Here is a 15,793-nt window from a genome sequence, read left to right as displayed (position 1 = left end):
GTAGGATAAAAGAAAAATAGGAGGGATGGTCTAACTAGCTTAGGCAATCAACTACAGAGCAAGCTTTCCACATCACCATACTTTAACACACACACACAAACACACAGAACAAAACCAACCAAACAAAAAAAAACAGATTCTACACTGTGGTGAAGGTATTGTAAATTTCTTGAAAATATGTGCCTTCATATGGTATAAACTGTCATGGTAAATTGATGCTATGGCTGTGATTAATCAAATATAGTTTATATTATCCACTGGCACAGGTAAGTTTTAGGAATGATCTGTAATTCTTAGTGACTGCTGTCAGTTACAACAATCAGGGTGTTATTAATTCTAAGATTTCAAGAGTTACAAAAAACACTGCAGTACCTTTGCTAATAATTACTACCATTGGGAATCTCCTCATCCAATATCCCAGTTTTTAACTTTAAGTCAGTTTAATCCTTGGGAATAATGACTTGACACTGAGTCAAATAAATAAACAAATAGTAAAAAAATTTGATCTTTATCAATGGAACAAGTGACCTCATTATCCAGTTGATTCATCCCTGTCCTATATTGTCTATTGCACTGTACAGTTCTGTGCACAATAAATATAAAAATAATAACGAGAAAAATAGGAGGAAGGAAGATTAAGGTTACTCAGGCATGTGATAATGTTCCATGTAGAGGGAGCAGCATAGAAGACGGCAAGAAGGGAAGAGTGGGAGTTCAGAAAAATGTGAGTCTTTTCCTCAGAAAAAGAGTAGTCACTGGCCTCCTTGGTGTCCTGACATCCAATTGCAACTAATTCCACTTAAATGCAGCCTCCTGGCAATTTTACCTTGTGTTAGCCTGATACTTGCACACCCCACTAAGTCTGACAGCCCCTTGCAAATTATCTGCACAAACTTTTCCTACTTCCACCTTCTCTCCTATTAACCAGCTATTAGTGAGAGCCCTTATGCCTCAGGGCACAAACTACTGTGCAAACAAAACAGGTCAGAAGGACATTTTCTCTAATGAACGAATCACTCCATAACTATCTACTGGCCTTTCCCTAAAGCATTTTGAAAAGATCACAGTCAAGAGAGAGGATATTTGTTTATGTACCCTGGTGACCTGAAACACCCTCTTATGTTCCCACCTTATAACTATATCCCCCTAAACAAGGCATTCCTATTATGCATAGATAAATACTTACTATTTATCTAAGAAACCCCCACACTAATCACAGTATCAATGAAATAATATAACTGACCTTGTAAAGAATGTGGTTTAGTTGTATCCACAATGTTTTCCTGATGATCACACGGGTGAAAAATTAGCTGTTGCAAAACAGCAGGACATATCGTAGAGAAGTCTGAATCTGATACACGACTGTTGTTGGGTATTCCATGCAAAGAAAAAATTTCCTCCCCAGTCAAGCACTAGAACAAAAAGGGTTTTTTTGCCAACTTAATACAATAACATAAAACCAAAAAAACAAGTCACACACTAAGAAACATAAGATCTATAACATGAAAATACTGTAACACATTTTCAAGGAGGTATACACACCATTTGGACACTGCATGTGAAAACATGGTGATTGTTTAATGTGAAGCAAAAGTGATTTGAAGTATTTTAAGATAACTCACAAATCAATGAAACACGTTTTACATTGACATTTCCAAATCCCCCGCCCCATGAACCAGGACAGTCAAATATTTGGAAAAATAGCTTCAACATAGTTAAAATTCCATGTAATTACAAAATAATTACATTTAAGAACAGACCAGATAAACTTAAAATCTTACTGTCAGAGTAGCATCAGAAAATGATTGTTAATTCCACGACTGCTTATTCATATGACTGATTCTACTTTACAGCAATGCTTCATATTTCCTCAAACCAGCTGTTCATAAATTGTCCAAATGGCAGCAGTCAACATGTTTTCATTCATTTTACAGCAATAATTATTAGCAACAAGGATTATTTTGTAAGACCATCCCGAATTCCTATGAGACACTCTTACTCTGGATCTTCACTTTGCCTTCAGCTCAGGGTCAGTACCTAATGGGTCAAGGACGAATGCACACAGCAGTGCTGAACCAGGCTGGGAACAGGGCTGGTTGCTCTCTTGGTTATTTTCAACCAAAAAGCCAAAATATTTGAACTATAAAATATCTTAAGCTATATCTCCACAGAAAAATTGAGTACTTTTATATGAAATGTTCCATACCACAGAGGTCTTTCATCTAACGCTTTCCATTTATTCACATTCATGTTTTCCTATAACGATCAATAAGCAAATAGTGTTCTTTCTTGGCTGCACACAAAAATGGTTTGGCTTGCTGATGTACAACACAAACCAGGGATGAGTCTCAAGAAAAGAAGTAAAGCTTTTAGCAGCCAACATTCACCGTAGCGAGTCTCAGTGTGAATGCAGGAGTAGAGCACTGGAAGCCTTAACAAATTGCAAACAAATGGTCACTCCCTGTTCTTTTCAGTTTTACCTTCAGATTCCATAGCACTCCTCCAATAATTCAGGATTATTATTTATAAAGCATATTCCTTCTAGAGATAAGCCGAAGCAACTGCAAGTCATTTATTTCAGAGCTGCCTCTGTTTCCACTAATAAATGTTACTGTCCACAGTAACATTGTACTGTGTGTACTGTCTGGCCCATGTACTGGGCCAGACCCAATACAAGGTGAAAGGCATGCACGTACCATTTTAACTTGACTATTTCTCATTTAGCCTGGAGGAAAAGAGCATTCAGGCCAATACGAGTGGCTTCAGCCAAATTTAGTCCAGAATGTTCCTGCCCTTCTTCTTGAATGACCCAGTCTAGGAGAGCGCTCACATACACACCTGAACTTAAACAAATGTCTAAATTTTGTTGAGACCATGAGACCTTGAAGACCGAAATATATACTGAAAAGTTTTCCTGAACTGAGGTTTACAAGCAGTATGGATATAGAATCACCTCTCAGTGTCAACACTAATGTCAAAGCCTCGATGTATCTTTAAAAAATATATTTAAAATAAACATAGCTTGATAGCAACAATTTCTGTTTTTGTTTTAAAGCATGTTGACCCATCTCAATGGAAGTAGTGCACAGAGAAATCATCACTGAGGAGAGTTTTTTTAACAGCCCAAGACATGTACTTCTGGTTTTCTAAACTGGTTCTGTCTCTCATCATTTTATTTCATAATGCAGAGTTAACAGTAATGTAAAATATGTGGCTAATATTTCCAGTATGAAACAAAAAGAGAGGATAGTTGTGGTCTATAGGCATAGTTCCTATACCGTGCTTCTTGTATTACTGGCTCACAGCCATTTCTAACGGTCTGCAGTGAAAAGCTGATAGAAAAACAAGCCAGTATGCATTGAGATTCATAACATGGCTATCTCTAAGAGAATTGATCTTTAACATCTCTTTCCTAGAAATATAGAATGGATGACAAGTAATTTAAAATACTAACAAATTAATATTAGTTTACAAAAATACAAACCACGTTGTAGGTTGAAAAAAAGAACAGATTATGGAGTGAAAATATTATTCAGGCACAACATGAATTAGAAAACTCAAGACTTACAACGCTGGCTATATACAAACAAATATGTAAGAAATACCATCGGACAAGAGAGCTTTTATATGAGGACAAGGAATAGCATTTTGTTTAATTACTATTATTATTTAGATCGGGGACAAACCCAGAGGATAGCAATTCCTGAAAATGATTCATTGTTATAAGTCACCTCATCCTCTCAGCAACTCCTACATGCATCCTTGTGCTGAAAAGCAAGCTTGTGTGAGTTCCCTGGCACAATTAAGGGATTAATTAAAAGATTCAATCTATTAGAAGCCTTGGATTGGAACAACTCATGTTTGCAAACTGCAAAACTCTGTACTTATCTTTGCAGGATAAGACAAGCACACTGCTGTAAAAACACAAGCTATTTATTTTGTAAGACTGACAGATAACCTCAGCCAAAAGATAATCTAGCCTCATGGAACAGGGGACTGAGAATGACGTCCTGGCTCATTAAGTCTACCATCCCATCCATTCCTTGCTATTTAGTAAGCCTTGTCACACTGCTTATGGTGAAGGGACTGGCCCTGGCCACAACCTGACTGTTACCCAGTGTTTAACTCACATCTTCAAAGAAGATATAACTGATCATGCCTCTGAACTGTTAAAAAATAATTATAATAATAAATAAATGCTTTTTATCACAATTAAAGAGGACTTCAATCACTATAATTTGCAGCACTGCAATGTATTCAGACAAAAAAAAAAAAAAAAAAAAAAACATAAAATCGGTTACTCAATTATGGTAAACTGCTGCCAAAAATGGTTGGCCAATATGGGATTTTCTTTTAAGATTGTAAATGACATAAAGTGATGCCCAACTATCTCGATTCTCTTCACACCAGTATCACATATCTACATAAATGAAAAGCATATGCAAAGCTCACCACATTCTTTCCAGGAGAGGGTGGGATAACTTGCTCAGACAAAAATAATGCAAGGAGACCTCTAACAAGAAAATTAATAACAAATGCTATGGGATCAACATTTCATTTCATTCCCTTTTTTGACCTTGTACCACATTCTTATCTTTGCTCTACCTGTTTTATCTGTAGCATTGCACATGTGAAGCACTGAGATGCCCACAGCAACCTGTCACTGTGGTTTCTAGATGTTGCTGGATTAAATCCTAGCCTAGCCTACACCAGAGCTGAGCAGTGGGTCACACAGTAACAACAGCAAAGAAGGAATGAATATCTACCTTTTTTTTTTCTATTATTATATTTTTGACTTAGCCTGAGCCTGGATGAGGCAAAATGAAGACAAATCAATGTCTTCCCCAACTTACTTTTAATAAATCAAAGCATTTGATGCTGATTCAGTGATACTTTTTTTTTTTTTAATCACTTACCCAGGTGTGAACTGGGTGCTAGGAGACAACCATGCATTCAATAACCAGCACTTTATGAGAAAGAGTCCAACCATGTGTAGCTGCTTGAGTGCCTGTGTGCGCTTTAGGGATGTCACACATGTTTAAGGCAGCCTGATATGGGGAGCTGAAAAACGTCCATAAATGCTGAAAGTCACTGAAGATATTGTAGCAATAAGACACTTTGGGGGTAGAACAGAAAAGCCTATTTATCTTCTCACTGACCTGGCAATGTCAGCTCATGGTGCTGGATCAAGACCATAAGCCACACACTGTCAGGCCATTCATCCTTCTTCTAAAAAGCACTAGTGAACGAGTGCAATGCTACCAAAACAAACAAACAAAATAAAAATCAAAGCAGATACTAACCTAGTTCTAGCTCATCCAAACCACCAAAGTTACTGTTTTGTCTCATCGTGACGTGAAAACGCGTGATAGCTGACCACTAAGATTTTCACTTTGTTTTGTCCAAATGTTTGATATAAAAAACAAAATATGTTACATTAAGACAGTATTCAGGCATAACATAAAGGCTCAGCATAAATATAGTTTTAGAAAAGTCAAAGAAGGAAATTGGAGTACGATTTTAGCACCTTCTGACTACCCCAAAGCATAAAATAAAGGCAACATTAACAGGCGTTCTTTCCAACGCCCACTTACTTTCCCTGTATTTTTTGACTAAAACTTCTGGGCACATAGTTAAAACCTCCAGCATATGCATGTATTGATATCATACCACAATGAACCTGATGACAGAAGATCAAATACAGTTTTGTTTTTACATCTTGCTAATAATGTAGAACAGTGAGTAAACATGCCATCATCTATTACACAGAAATTGTTAGTAGTTCTATACCTATCTGTAGGACTAAAATGTGTTGGAATTCCACAGTAAAGTGTGAAAAAACTGCAGTGACCATTACTTGAGTTTCCCCAGTTACTATTATTTCTCTGAAAGGAAGTCTAAGTTTATACAGTAAGGAAAGGTGATAACAGAGAAAGGGAAAAAAAAAAAAAAAACTAAAACATAAGGAAATGCAGATAGCTCGGTCAAAAATTCTAAAATTCAAAAATATTGTTGGTTATTTTTTGTCCTGTAAGACACACATATGTGTCTTCATGGACATCATACAATTTAAGTTACCATAAATGCCTGTAAAATTTTACACAAGTATATGGTCAAACACCATCATCAACAAATTAAAGCATTTTTTCTTCTGCCTTATCTTTTCAAGTCAACCTCGGTATCAAAGGAAAAGAGAAATCAGACATCCCTCTTCTTCTCACTCACGCATCCAAACTTTCAATTTTTAAGAAAATGGATCAGCTTCTGGTAGACCTTTGGAGATAAGTAAGGTTACTGAAATTTTTATCTGAGTGAAACACTTACACTAAAGACCAGTGCTGGGACAACACTAACTGAGACTGTTCCTTCCTGCTGGTTTTTGAAGGACGCTATCACCTGTCCCTTAAAGATCAGCTCTGCACTAAAAACGACTTCAGGCTTGGATGAGGGACTCTTGATAGAGCAGGGACGTGTTATCTTCACTGGAAGAAAGGGCCTGGAGTCATCCCACTAGCTCTGGACACTGAAGTTAGGAACTGAAAGTCTGAGATAAACCTTGTTTCCTCCTACAGTCATGTATCTGTGCAGCCTCAATGGATGATCCAGCCTACCTGAAAAACACACGAGGTATTTATTTTTCTCCATTGAGATTTAGTACAGTTCAGGCCTCCGATGCCTTACAGCAAAGTTAGATTAGGCCACTTTACATCTTTTTTTTCCATAACCAGTGGATCCGCTAAATTATGAGCTCATAAGCACAAAGCATGAGTCAGTGTTTGAAAACAGCCACCCGAGTTACTTAGTGTGAGTACGCATTAGCGTGCAGCACCTGCCCAAAGTCATTGATATACTTAACACCTACAAGGGATTGAGAGCCTGCAGGTTAAGAGCACTTGCTTAAATGGTACTAGGTGATAGAGCAGCTGTAAAGTCAATTTTAAGACATACAAGTAACTCAACAAAAGATACATGTTTCAGTATGGTACCCTAAATATTTTTCAAAAAGGACACAACTAAAACAGGCCTGTTAAAAAAAAAAATAAAATGTTTCAGTTAAATTTCAAGTGATTTATGAGGAATACGCATTGGCAGTAATTAAAATTAGCATTTTTCTTTTCCTCTGCAGCCTGTGTACGAGGGCTACGTGCTTTTGCAGAGGGAAAAGCTGAAGAACTGAGGAATCTGCTCATTTCTAAGCCCCTTTGAAGAAAGATTCTTTTCATAACCATATTCAACACTGCAAACTTGTATTTAGTGTGTGTGGCAGGAAATGTTTGTATATATATATTTTTTAAATACGCTGTGTTGGAACAGTGTTCAGTTTGTGAAATTTGAAAGAGAAGCTGCGACTCTGGGAAATATTGCCACGCTTATACTGAATACTGCATTGATTTTGGTGGCATTAACTTCAAATTAAACCCCTGGTCAGGGTACAGACATCAGAATCACACTGTTTCTGAAACAAACAGAGTTTATCCAAGGTTTGTCTACATTACTGATGAAGAGCTACTGCTCCAAACATTAAAATAAATAAATCCAAACGTTAAAATAAATAAATAAGTAAGTGCAAAGCGCCTCGTGGTCCCTAGAAGCATGCCTCCTCTGTTTCTCGAGGAGCTGAACCAAACCAGAGCAGTCATCCCTGTTTTCCTTTCAATTATCACGGCTGACAGGACTTAGCATAAGGAAATTTCTGCCAGCCTTAGGACTCCCATTCAGGGAAAGGAAGGCACTCTATGACACTCCAGAGATACGAATGATACAGTATTTAAAAGTAGCAATGAGGTCTGAGTATTCTTTGGAGACACTAGACAGAGCAAAACAGTTTCGTGAAAAAAATGAGCGGTATTCTGGTCAGATTCAGGCAGCGAGATAACACTTTAAACAGCTTTTACTGAATGAATTGATGAAGGGACACTCAGCGCTCGGTTTACTAGAGAGACGTGAACTGTGGAAGCCCCTCCACGCCCGCAGCGGCCAAGCCTCCGCTCCCAGGCGTCGCTTTACCCGAAGATGTGCCCGGGCACCCCTCGGGGGGAAGCTCCGGCAGGGCGAGCAGGTCAACCCGCTGCCGCTACCTTCGCCCGGGGGCAGCGCGGACCTTGCCCCCGTCTCCTCGCTCCCCGCGAGCCGGCCCTCGGCGCTACCTGGTTGTGCTGCGGCTGGGGCAGGAGCTGGGACGGCGGCGGGGCGGTCTGGCGGTCGAGCAGGGCGGAGAGCTGGGCTGCCGACAGGCTCCCGTTGGTGCCGAAGGCGAGGATCACGTCGGCGGAGAAAGCGGCGGCCGCGTTTGGGAGCATCTCCGGGCAGCGGGCGACTGCGGCCGGGAGCGCGGCCCCTCCGGCCGGGGCTCGGCGGGGCGGGGGAGGCGGGCGGCCCCTCCCCGGGGGGCGGCTGCGCGAAGGCGGCACCGGGCTCCGGCCCGGCCCCGTCGAGCACCTGCCGGGCCCCGCACGCCACCCCCGAAAGGTCCCGGCCCCGTACAGTTTGATCCAAACGCGGGGAGGATTTCGCCCGGCTTTTTTAATAAGCAAGCGGGGAGGGGTGTGACTGACCCCAGGCAGCAGCTCGCTCGCCTCAGGAGCGGCACTTCCCCCTCAGGAGGCAGCGCTGCAAGTTACTCCCCAGCTGCCCCCTACAACATTTCTTATCCTGTCTCCAAATCGATACCCGCTATATATTTTAACACAAGGTGATTTAAACGTTTAAAGAGAATAAGCCGAAGTGCTCCTCAGTCCCAAATCTTCTGAAAGCAGAATTTACACCGTGTGCCATGGGGTGTGGGTACCAGCACCACACTGGAGGCGCTGTCACTTCACAAGGGGCAACGCTTCTTTGGATAAACTTCTTTGGGAAAAAAACAGAGTGCTGCAACCCCATGAATTCTGCTACTGAGGGAACTAAACTCTGCCTTAGAGCCTGAAGGGCTGAGGCACTTTCATGCTTCCCAGGTACTCGGTTGCTGGAGGCCCAACCTAGCTGCCAGTTGTTCCCAGTGACCGACCCCATCACCCTAGTTCAACAGCGGTGCCTGAAGACACTCCCCCCTCCCCCCATCTCTATTTACAGGGGCATTTTTGGTGTCTTCCAGAAAAAACAATACAAGGTTTCTGCTGCTATTGACAGAATCACAACATACTTCTTCCAGTAGCGGAACTGGGGCCTCCCGTACTGAATATGCCTATTTCTAAACACAGCTCTGCTCGCAGTCGATTACTTGAAGGTGTTCTGAAATTTGAAAAAGTCTGTGTATTTGAAGAGTTCCTTACCACCAGCGGATAAATCGGAAACAACACCAACTGGCTAAAAAGAGCTAAATCAAAACAGGCTGCTGGTGCATCAAGAAGATTTGTAAGTGCTCTATAGTGCAGGGCCAAAGAATTAATTTCAAAACCGTTTTATTTTTTAAGGACTTCCTTTTTAATCAGTAACAGAAATATAAAGGATAATTTAAATTAGTGTAATTAAGCAAACTCATATTTGCATTAGTTCTTAGGCCCATATTTGCGTAATGCTGAAAAGTTCAAGGAATTCCTGAATAATTCCATTAAGAATTACTCTCTTTTGCCAATCCTCTACAGAATGAAAATCCTACTCTATTTTTGAGAGACAGCCAAACCTTTTCCTCAAGGAGTGATGCATTCATACTGCTCTACTTCAAAAGAAGTTTCTAAACTGTTTCTTGCTGAAAATGACCACAAGAGCCAGACGAGCACCAAACAAGACTGGAGGTCATGTACCTTTCCAACAGTATATATAGCACTTGAAGGATGCTTTAGATGTTATGTATACCCTTATGACGTACGTACAGATCCATCAGGTGTGGTCTTGGCTCATCTCAAGTCTGATAAAGCCTAGCCAACACTTACAGAGCAGAATTCTTTCTCAAACTGAAAGAACAACCTGTTTGTACACTGTAAACCAAATATTTCCCAATAGTACTTCACGGTCCTGATTCGCTATTGTTTCGTTTCCTGCTTTATTCCCATATGTGTAACATTACTGTCATATTTAAACCTCTGTCAGGTGCCAGCGCACCAGGTGGTGACTGGCAGTGGGGGCAAGATGCCGTAAATCAGCTTCTCTGATCTCCTGAAGGGCCATATCCTCCCTGAATTGGATTCCCCTTAAGGAAGTCAGTGAAACTGTAGCTACTTACACCACAGCCAGAATGATTTGTGATTCTGTTATTTACTTATCTCAAAGTCAGAGGCACCCTGTGTCTACCTTCATTCAAACCAATTGAAATTGTTATTTTCAAACAGATAATCGTATCGTAACCCTGTAGTTTGGCAAAGTAAGACTGGCACACCCATCCCTTGCATTCTTACTATTTGCATGCTTTTTCTCTCAACCCTTTGTTGGATTAACTACTTTAATAGGATTAAAAATGATAACCTGTAATTACACACACTTAAATCAAATGACGTATAGCAAATAGGTATTTCTAGGGGAAAGTATCTAGGTAGGTATGTAAAAATATTAGACTGACACCTCAAAAACAATCTCCTCCTCTCTCTCCCCGAAGTATTTCTCTTTACTGTGTAAATGAACTCTCAGCAGCTCTTTGTTCATTTTTTAACTTGGCTCGGCAGGCTACAATACTCACAGCAACTACATCTTAACTTCCAGTGCATCACAGATTAATAGCACACTAAGGCAGATGCTCAGATAGATTCCTGAGCTGGCAATATTGGAAACTTTCTCCTGATTTCTGGGCTCTTGCAAGTACTGAAAATGAATTCAAAAGGAAAACTTGGGTCTCAAGATATGCAGATTTTGATTCTGTACTTTAACGGTTTAATAGTGAATTACAAGTGTCCAAGGCATGATGTGGACCTCAAACTGTGAGAGGTATAACGGCATTGCTAGGGTAAATCAATCATAACTTGCTTCTTTGGTGAGGCTGCACTATCAGTAACATTTCTGTATTGTTTACCACCCTGAGAAGCTTAGCTCATACAAAAGGTTAACTTTATGCAATATATTTCACCCAGGAAGAGGCATTACCCGTTCTACAGCCTTCCACTAGAGCCAGCTTATTATCTCTCTCTCTCTCTGCAAAACTGTAGAATACCCTGCTTCTGATGAGAGATAGGTAGGATACATCCTCCCTGAGATTAAATATTGCTTAAGCAAGCATCTTCAAAAACAACACCTCTGTAATAAACCACATAAGATGAAAAGCTTTACCGCTTTTATTTTCAAATACCAATATAGAGAGATATTTAAGGATCTTTAGCCACAATCAGAATGAGTTCTTTTTAGTAGATAAACAGATGAAACAATCTTCACTTCATAGCTGTGCATTGGAAAACTGAGCTTAATAAAATTCCACTGACATTTGAGAAATATTATCTGTTCCCACCTTGTTTGCATAGGGTCATGACTATTTGATAGTATGGAGATATAAGAATAGAATAATAGATAATATTTCTAGTGTCAAAGTTCAAAGGTTTTTTGAGCGTAATGTTTTGGCCAAGTGCCATCTCTCATTTTCAGTTGGTAGGTACACACCTCTAACTGACAAATCCAGTAGCTGTTGGGCTACAGCTTCAGACAATGAGACAGTGCTTGGAGAGCTGAGCCAGCCTATAGCAGCTGCATCATGACTCAGAGCACCCAAGATGTGTGCGCAAAAATATAGGAAGTAATAAACATTCTTAAAAGAGAGCACTGTTCACTGTGACATGGCATTACGTTGCCCAGATGATCTGTGCCAGAAGAGCCATCTTCTGAAAAAATACAGGTCTTATAAAGCATTTGTTTCTTTTTTTTTTTTTTTTAAAAAAAAAAAAAAAGGCACTACACATTCTTTTCAGTTAAAACATTATCTTGTAAGAAAAGAAGTTCAGAAGTTTGGATTTTTTTTTTTCAACTTATTCTGAACCATCATTATAACAAAGAATTTGTACATTTACTAACTCAGACTAATATTTCAGCTCATTCCCCCAAGTCTTTTAAAAATACTTTTAAATTAAAGTTTTCTATTATTCTAAAATTAGGTTAAAAAAATCAAAACACTTTAAAAGTGTTAAAATCACTTATATTTTGTGGGAATGTTTTCATGTGTTTGTGTTTTGTAGGAACATGTCTAGTAGGGATCTCTCACCTGCTCAAGACCTTTAAATTCACTGAAGGACCCCGGGGAGAGGCAGTACATGACTAAAAGCTACAAGTCCAGATTACATTAACATATCTGCACTGAATTGTATGTATGTATCTAAAGAACAAGGGTTACCACAGAATAAAGGAGAAGCAGTCATATGTCAATATTAGTACGATTAGATAAGCAGAGTAGTGTCAGCAGGATGTCTGAGACACAACATGCTGGCGCTGTATTTTACAGGCTGGATCCTGCAGGGATCAAAATTAACCCTGTGAGAGAGAAATGCTAAAGCAGCTGCAAGAATCGTTTAGATTTTTTCCCCCCTTCCAATTCAGTAAGGTGGAAAAAGTTAGTAGAGTTTCTGAAGAGGGACCATAACAGTGTTACCAGTTTCCATTACAGGATGTGGGAGGAAAACCATTTGTTCTGGAAACTTTTCTAGATCAGTGACCTTCAACACACTTGTCCCTTCCTTCATTTCTTGTAAGTACAGCTGCTAAACATGCTTGAATAAGCAAGTTCTTTCTGAAAAGATGAAAACTCAGCTCTGTTGAGTTTGCAAACTGTGTCAGTATGCTTAGGTTGTCTCCAGAATAGGTGCTGTACAGGCATTTGAGACTGGCAAATGTGTGTTGAATCCAGCCTTATTTTTAAACTAGCAATATGGGGGAGAGAAAAGAAGGTGCTGGAGGGTAGAGGAGATGTTAATTCAGAGGAAAATTATAGTTGCAGCTAACACTTTCTTGGTTTGGGATGCAGTACTTTATCATATAGAAATCAGGCCTTTTCTGCCTCCAGGCACTTAGTTCTCTTCCACACACTTGCCTAACACTGCGATTTTTAAAGTTTTGATTAACAGATGACAACACTCAAGCCTGGATGAATTCTTAAGTACGTACTGTCACAATGCCAAATTTAAATTCACAATATACTTAAAAGCATGGTGCTTTAATCTGTTCATATTATAACCCCCCCAAATGACTTATGTTTTAAAATTTGAGATATGGTTCTCAGTCAAATTTTAGTCCACCTACTTGGGGTATATTGCTGGAGAGCCAAAAGCATCCAAGTTATAACTGCATCCTGAATATACTTTAGCATCTAACTGTAGACATATGCAAGTTAGAAAGTGCATTATCATTTGAAAGATATTTTAGATCATGTTGTTGCAAGACCCACAACATTATCACAAGAAAGCACCAGAGTTGCAGGTTGTTCATGACAACTTTTGAACTCCTTGTGTTTTCAGGAACTTGTAACAAGTATTTCTAGCCGGTATTAATACTTGGAGCCTGAATCCTGCCTGGCATGAAAACAAGTGTTGTTGAAAAGTATTAACAAACAACTCATAATTGCTGTGTAGAATTCAAAGCCACAGAACGCCTTTGAGGCTAGGTAAGAACAAAACAGCATTGAATACTCATATTGATCATCAAAATATTCAGGTACATTAGCCAAGATGTTATAAAGTAAAACAGGAAAGGGTATGAACCCTTAGATCTAACAATAGGTATACATTTTGGACCTAAGTTTAGATCTCATATATGCCAAGGTGAAGCCTCTAATACCACAGAAGGAACACACTGGATCAACCCCAGGCAGTTTCTGTTTCATCTTTAGGTTATTCAAATCTGAAGCATTATGTGTATGAATTACTATGGACTTCATTCACACAATGGCATTTCCATGCTCATTTCACTAAATACAAGTGTACATAAACACAAGGTATTTAGAATATTCCACAACTAGATAATTTATAGGTAAAGTCTTTAACATATGCAACCAGAGGTACAAGGACACTCATAGGCTATGCACAACTCTTGAAACCTGGTGTCTGCAGTATCTAGTGAATAAAAGATAAGATAATTATACTCTGTATTACTGTAAGTAGAATTTGCATATTTTTTCTGAAAAGTTATCTCAGGAACCTGAAAGCTATTAGTAACTTGTATACTGCCATTATTTCAGATCTGCCCCTTAAGGGCAGATATACACATCTCAGTGAAACTCATAGAGCTCTTACTGCTTTTCATGTTCTGTATGCTTTCTCTTAGGGCATGAATGCATCTGACTTCAGGGATTTAACTGAGCCTGCGTGCAAGAAATCACTGCAGAGGAGTAAGCCCTGCCAAAGGATAATGCTCACACTAGGTTTTCTGTTAGCAATTTGAGCAGAAGCACAGAACAAATACCTGTTTCAGCCACATCCGTAAATCAATAAATAGATTTTACGTATGTACCAGCTTGTTCTACTCCCCACCAATGCTTACTGTTTAGGTTAGAATTTCTAATGTCACTTGTAACTTTGTCATGGCACACTTGTTTTTAAAGAGTTTTTAGTGCTACAGATGCCTGTTGCAGCATGTGGGTCTCCATGGAACTATTGGTTTTGTTTATCACAACTCAAAACACGGAAATGAGAAACTCAAATCTTAAAAAAAACTAAAGACACCACAAACAAACAAAAACCACCACCACAACCTTCAAAGTATATTCACTACCTGCTGTGGACCAGAGAGTATTAACATGGCTAAAGGATAACACAATACAAACATCTGGTAGACAACATTTCCTGAGCAAGTTACCCATTTAAAAAATAAACTTTTTTAAAAAGTGGGGAAAGTAAAATAAAAGTCTCAGGGATTTGCAGCTCTAGGGAAGATGGCTGAAGAAGCATTCAATAATTGATAGTTTTACAACTCAATTCACATGTCGGTTCCTTATTCTAACCCTAAAACCATGTAGAGGATTTACAGTTAATTAATACTTTCAAAGGTCTTTGAAGACCAAATACAGTAAGTCCATTGTGTCTATTTATGCTATTCTGGTAGAAATCAGAAAAGAGTCTCCCTGGCAAAGCAGAACAGAGGATGAATTAGAATCACAATTTATAAGTGGAGAATTAAGAGAGTGCCACACTATTCGCTGGGCCTACAAAAGGCACCCTCTCCAGCAAATCCAGCAGAGAGGAAAAACATAAGAGGTCAGCCTGTTTCCTGTGTTTGTGAGCTTGTGAGGCAGATGTATGCATACAGCATGTTTCCCAGATCCAGACGTTAGAAGCAGACAGTAAATTGCAACAGATGAGGAAATGGCCTCTCTATATCCACCTGCATAGCCGTCAAACTACCAATGTGAACTGATGACAAGATTCAAAAGGGTGTAAAGAATTTTTTTTTAGCACACATACAGGAAGAACTTCATCAAATACCCGTAGGTGTAAGAGAACCTAACTTAAAAAATAGCCATACACAACCACCCTAGCAATGGTTCACTTTGTGGGGTGGGTGTAGACCACCACAAGACAGAAGAGCACGGCACAACCAGTGAGAAAGCTTCATAAGTAAACAATTATCAGTTTACTGCTTGACACCAGAGTCGTTGAAATTCCTAACATAGCTGCTGGCTGTTGCTTTGGGAAGGAGAGATTCACCATCTAATCCCTGTAAGTAAACACAGTTTCAGACCTCACAAAAGGGCAAATGAAGTAATAGTTTAACAGCAGCAGACACCTCAAATGTGACCTTCATCTGAGCATCTCAAGAACACTAAGTTTAATGAGCTGATCTTCCCAAAACCTTTATGGGGGTAAAGGCAAAACTCATATTTACAGATTGGGAAAGGGCAACTTAGAAATAATTAAGTTCAATTACTTAAATACAAACAAGTGAATGGAACCCACTT

General features: G+C 39.4%; 1 protein-coding gene across 5 annotated transcripts in view; it reads right to left on the bottom strand.

Annotated features, from left to right (window-relative positions):
* The window catches only part of SLC39A8 (solute carrier family 39 member 8), a 64,938-nt gene that overhangs the window by 19,890 nt on the left and 29,255 nt on the right, over positions 1-15,793 (bottom strand). For 4 of the 5 annotated variants that reach the window (XM_072036969.1, XM_038177855.2, XM_038177854.2 and 1 more), the window contains one exon: positions 1,244-1,412. In XM_072036969.1, the coding sequence (XP_071893070.1) occupies positions 1,244-1,412 (169 nt within the window). Of the gene's footprint in view, positions 1-1,243; positions 1,413-8,147; positions 8,470-15,793 lie in introns of those variants that run through there. The other variant, XM_027456008.3, reaches the window with a different exon arrangement.

The sequence above is a fragment of the Anas platyrhynchos genome, chromosome 4 (genome assembly GCF_047663525.1).
Source record: "Anas platyrhynchos isolate ZD024472 breed Pekin duck chromosome 4, IASCAAS_PekinDuck_T2T, whole genome shotgun sequence".
Lineage (NCBI taxonomy): Eukaryota > Metazoa > Chordata > Aves > Anseriformes > Anatidae > Anas > Anas platyrhynchos.
The sequence above is the reverse complement of the archived record's forward strand: the minus strand, read 5'-3'. Positions and strand labels throughout refer to the sequence as shown.